This window comes from Colobus angolensis, unplaced genomic scaffold (genome assembly GCF_000951035.1).
Source record: "Colobus angolensis palliatus isolate OR3802 unplaced genomic scaffold, Cang.pa_1.0 Scaffold254, whole genome shotgun sequence".
Lineage (NCBI taxonomy): Eukaryota > Metazoa > Chordata > Mammalia > Primates > Cercopithecidae > Colobus > Colobus angolensis.
Window position 1 is genome coordinate 1,206,336 of NW_012115755.1, and position 5,452 is coordinate 1,211,787.

At 54.9% G+C, this 5,452-nt stretch overlaps 1 protein-coding gene across 1 annotated transcript in view; it reads right to left on the bottom strand.

Moving 5' to 3' along the window:
- Window positions 1-2,050: 2,050 nt before the first annotated feature.
- Window positions 2,051-5,452, bottom strand: part of RNF44 (ring finger protein 44) — an 11,768-nt gene continuing 8,366 nt past the window's right edge. Inside the window, exons 8-12 of the mRNA XM_011946835.1 lie at window positions 5,419-5,452; window positions 5,074-5,161; window positions 4,868-4,989; window positions 4,634-4,733; window positions 2,051-4,432 (exon numbers count right to left, since the gene is read on the bottom strand). The exon at window positions 5,419-5,452 is cut by the window's right edge and continues 23 nt beyond it. Coding sequence (XP_011802225.1) covers window positions 4,370-4,432; window positions 4,634-4,733; window positions 4,868-4,989; window positions 5,074-5,161; window positions 5,419-5,452 — 407 coding nt within the window. The 3' untranslated portion in view covers window positions 2,051-4,369. The remainder of the gene's footprint in view (window positions 4,433-4,633; window positions 4,734-4,867; window positions 4,990-5,073; window positions 5,162-5,418) is intronic.

The following is a 5,452-nucleotide window of genomic DNA, read 5'->3' on the forward strand; positions in this document are numbered from 1 at the left end:
CGGGGTTTCACCGTGTTAGCCAGGATGGTCTCGATCTCCTGACCTCGTGATCCGCCCGTCTCGGCCTCCCAAAGAGCTGGGATTACAGGCTTGAGCCACCGCACCCGGCCAGATAATGTGATTTTTCTTTAGCATTTGCAAAATACCGTAAAAAGCTTGGAACCTTCCCGATCTTACAATTTTCTGAGACCTATGGGGCCCTAGGAGCTCAGATGCTACCGCTCTTCTAGTCCACCTTGTACCAGTGTGCTCCAGGGAATGTAACTTGAGCCCTACGCCTGAACAAACTAGCCAAATGCGGGGAAATGCCACAGTGTAGATTCTTGGAGATTTACAATGTCCATCATCATAGCCAAGCCTCCGTGAAGCCCCGCGATAGATTCCTGTTACCTTCAACATGGACTTTACCACATTTATTTGACCACAGAGCTCTTTTTTTGCACAAACCCTGTTACGGTCTCACTGGACTTTCTCAGAAACACTTAGAGAACTATTTTACTGATCTTGTCCCCTCATTTGCAGATAATCCAAAGACTGGAAAGAGAAGGGCTCTGACCAGGGCTCTGGTTAGTGGTATCACAGACACAAGGTCGCAGGTCTCCTGACTCCAGCCCACTGTTCCAGCTCCAGACCACACTGCTGTGACACGCTAACAAGTCAGCCAACATTCCTCATCACCAAGCTGGTCTCTTTCGTGGCTCCCGGGCACTCTATCCCCACTGAACCTGGGTCCAAGGGGTACAATTCTTCCTAGTTTCAGTGGGGTTGAAGGGTGGGCCGTATGAACACAGGCCTGGCCAGTCATGCTGTTCTCACTCCCCAACACCGGTCAGCGGATCTGGTGTGGACACACAACCAGTCAGTCTGACAACACTCGATCCCCAAAGGTGAGGCTAGATTCGAGGAAACTGAGCAAGGGCTACGAAGCGCTACTGCACAGAGAAAAGCAAGGCTGCAGGCCGGGCACGGTGGCTCACACCTGTAATCCCAGCACTTTGGGAGGCCAAGGTGGGAGGACCGCTTGAACCCAGAAGTTCCGAGACCAGCCTGGGCAGCACAGTAAGACTCGTTCCCATTGAAAAAACAAAACAAGTTATAAAATGAGGGAGACCTTATTTCCTCATGACAGGCCTGAGCCCCCTGATCCAGTCAGGACAGAAGAACCTACCTTGAGATTCATTTTTATCTATTTTTTGAGACAGTCTGCTGTCACCTAGGCTGGAGTGCAGTGGCACAATCTTGGCTCACTGCAACCTTCACCTCCTGGATTCAAGCAATTCTCTTACCTCAGCCTCCCGAGTAGCTAGGACTACGGGCTTGTGCCACCACACCTGGCTAATTTATTTTTTTTTGAGAGTCTTGCTCTGTCACCCAGGCTGGAGTGCAGCAGCACGATTTTGGCTGACTGCAAGCTCCGCCTCTCAGGTTCACACCATTCCCCTGCCTCAGCCTCCCAGGCAGCTGGGACTACAGGTGCCCGCCACCATGCCCGGCTAATTTTTTTTTTTTTTTTTGTATTTTTAGTAGAGACCGTGTTTCACCATGTCAGCCAGGATGGTCTCAATCTCCTGACCTCGTGATCCGCCCGCCTCAGCCTCCCAAAGTGCTGAGATTACAGGTGTGAGCCACCGTGCTGGGCCTAATTTCTTTGTATTTTTAGTAGAGAAGGGGTCTCACCATGTTGGGCAGGCTGGTATCGAACACCTCACCTTAAGTGATCCACCAGCCTCAGCCTCCCAAAGTGCTGGGATTACAGGCGTAAGCCACTGCGCCTGGCCTCTACCTTGGGATTCAAATGACAGGAGACCAATAAGTGACTTTTTCCTCAAACCAATTAGATGGAATCCTGTCACCTGCTAACGGAAGCCTAACTCACATGTGAAGCAGATGGCTTAGAATAGGCCGCCACTGAACTGGCTCGGCAGGCCCCTCTGGATGAGCGGGTGTTGGCCACCCCACAGTTCCACAGCAAACAGCAATCTTGTCTGCTCCGGGCCTCATCCCCATCCCACCTCCCACCAAAAAGACACAGGTAGCCAAAGGCAGCGTGGGCGGTCGTTGGTATACATCATACATTTATTAGTGAATATCCCTCTGAAATCAGCAACAATATTAAAAAAAATAATGATTGCACTACTTGGTCAAGCAGAACTAGCAACTTTCATTTTAAAAAAAGTACAAATCTGTTAAAAATTTCAATCAGTATACACATATATATAATACAACATACTAGTTATGTTAAATGCTACAAACCAATGTGAATCCCATGGAATGGAAAAAACCACACATTTAAGCTTTAAGAACCATTTTTTTCTCTATATATTAGCATTTTCTCAAATACATACATGGGAAAAATGAGGTAACTGTAAAATGTGCAAGGAACAGGGCCCCCAAAATTACATATATTTCTATATATATATGTAATTTTATATATATATAAAACCTTTCTAACACAGAACACAGGCGCTGGGCCCAGCCGGGGCTGGGGGAAGGTGCCCACTGTCATGCCTAGGCCAGAAGTTGGTAAATAAAAGAGTAAACAATGGCAAGCCCCCACCACAGGAAATCATTGGTAACATGGCATCTATAGCAAGGTCGGCAAATCACAAACATCCTAAGTAATTGTTGTATAAATCTTGGTTTTAATGATGATTATTTAAATGCTGTGTTCCCCCCCAACAGCTGCTTGTTGGAATCACTGCTGCAGCCGACACACGGTCTGCGAGCCTGTTTCCGCCTGCCCCAGGAACCGTAAGGGGTTTGAAAACCTTTTGTTGGGGTTGGGAAGGGAGGGGTTGGAGAGGGTGGTTCTGTGTAAAACACGTGGGTTTTCAACACTGCTATAAATATAGAAACGTCACCTGGAGTTATATACAGTAAGACTTTGGGTTCTCCATGGGGGTGGGACCAGGCTGACGGGCCCCACGGCAGGCTGGGGCGGGAGGTGGGAGCCAGGGCCGCTGCCGGGAGAACGAGGGTGGTTGGAGCATCCCTGAGGCAGCAGGCGCCAGGGGCTGCCTGCTAGGATGTGCCGGCCCCACACGCAGTTCGTTCAGGGCAGCAACCCCAGCTGGGTGTAGGACAAGAAAGGATTGGGACCAGGGAAAGAGGGTGGGAAGCTCAGCCAGACCCTACAGCGGCCTCCTCCAGAGCTTGGAGGACAGGGAACAGGTTGGGAGGGCCCCCTGGAGATGGGGGTCCACGGCCTTCCTGGTCCCCATTCTCCTGGGACTTCCTTGGAGGAGACTCGCCCAGGCAGGTGGGAGATGGGCCCCGGCTGGAGGGAGAAATGCCCTGAAAAGCGTTGGGTCCCGGTAGGCTCTAGGGACGTGTGCAGTACAGTGCATGGCAGTTATCAGCTGAGCACAGACCCCCAACCCTGCCCCACGACCGCCGGCTGCCCAGCCCAGCCCGGCCTGGCACACGCATGCATGCAGGCTGGCCAGCACCACCGTGCTCGGCCCCCTGGGCACTCGGTCCCAGTTGGTCCCTGTACCCGCCCCTATTAAACCAAAAGAAAACATAAATTGTCTTAAATATCCACATCCCCAAATCCTACACGCGATTTTGGGCCAAATGAATAAACAAAAACTGCTGCTCCTCACGTTCATGCAAAACAACAGAGGGAGAGGAGACTGGGCACGGGTCTGGCTGCATCCCTGGGAGGGACGGCCACCAGGAACACAGGACTCCCTCTCCCCGTATGGCCCAGGCCCCTCAGGATACGTGTGCCCCAGCTCGGGGCTAGGCTGGGACACTCTCCAGCCTGAGGGTAGGGCTGGAATGTTGTGCCTGGGATGAGGGTCCCCTAGGGAGCCAGACTCAGCCCTCACAGCAGCCAACACAGAGCCGGCTGCCTGAGTTCACTGTTTGGGGTCAAGGAGGGAGGATTCAGCCCTGGGGCTCAGGAAATGGCCTCGTGACACCATCAGTCTATGCACCTGGCAGTGCCACCTGGGCAGAGGGCACACCATTTCAGAGCATGAGACCTTCTGACCCAGGATGGTGCTGTCTGCCCATCCTGAGGCCAAGGATCTCCACCAGCCCCAGCGGGGGAGCGGACCTGGCTCTCAGTGCCAGCAGGAAAAGGAAGGACCCGAGGGCGCACAGGAGGGAGACCAGATTAGGGACACTCAGGCAGCTCCGTGGCGGGTGGACCGGCAGGCAGTCTAGGGAGGGAGTCTTTGGAGCTTGGCAAATGCAGGGGCTTATTGCAGGGACTCCTTGCCGGGCTGACCCTGGCACCAGCTCTGGAGATACAGGTGGGAGCGATGGGGCAGGCTTGGGCCACTCCCTCCCCGTCCTCCCTGGGCCCTACCCCCAAGTTTCCAGAGCTTCACGCAGGGTTCTCCCGGGCGGCTGTGTGGCCTCACTCAGCCTCCCTGGGCACCTCGGAGGCGTCGGCCCGGCAGATGGGACACGTCCGGTTGGCCTGCGGGAACATGCATGTCAGGCATTGCTTTCACCAGCCCCAACCCATCACATCTGTGCAGCTACCTGGGGGGACTTGGTCCCCTTGGAGCTGGAACTTCCGAGATGACGACAAGGACAAGGAGGGAAACAGCCCAGGCCTGCCCATCCATGCCCTGTCACTGCACGAGGAATGCCCAGGAGCCGGCCTGGGCAGTGTTACCTTCAGCCACTTGTCAACACACTTGGTGTGGAACTCATGGTTGCAGGGCAGGACTCGGAGCAGCTGCCGCGTCTCGAAGTCACTGAAGCAGACCACACACCTGCAGAGGGGCACAGAGCGTCACCTCCGCACTGAAGTCCACGGGAAGGCTCAGTGGAGTGTGACTCCCCTGAGAGGGGCGTCCCATGGCAGCCAGCTGTGTTCAAAGGGGCGGGTGGGGGGCATGGCACTCACAGCGTCTGCTCTGACTGATGGCTGTCCGGGTTAAAGCGGTATGACGGGAGCTGCTCTATGTCTGCTTTGGCGAGGCCGCGGGGCTTGGCATCTCCCAGCCGCTCGGCCAGGTTCAGGAGGGCCTGCATGCGGGCAGGAAACGGTCAGCGGCGCCCAGGGCTGCAGGTCTCCCAAACCCCACCTCCCAGCATGGGGCTCCACGGGACCTCATAGTTCTCCATCTCCACGTCATCCACGTCCAGATCCAGGCTGATGGTGGGCCCCATTGCTGTTGGTGACATTGGCAGCATCGAGCTAGAGAGAGACAAGTGTGGGGGCCCAGGGTCAAGGTCAAAAGGAGTGGGGGCGCACAGAGCCGCTCTCCTGACTCCCTCCTTGCAAACAGAGCCCAGAACGTTGCAGCGGGGAAGGTAGCCCAGCTGGTGTGCCTGTCAGGCTTGGGGGATGGCTTCAGAGACCCTGGGGCCCCTGGAGCTGTGTTTGGGTCTAACCACTGGAGGTTCTAGGAGAACAGGGCATCAGGGACCTCGGGTGGATGTGCTGATACTTACAGGAAGTAGGGCAGGAAGCTGGGGTAGTAGGGTG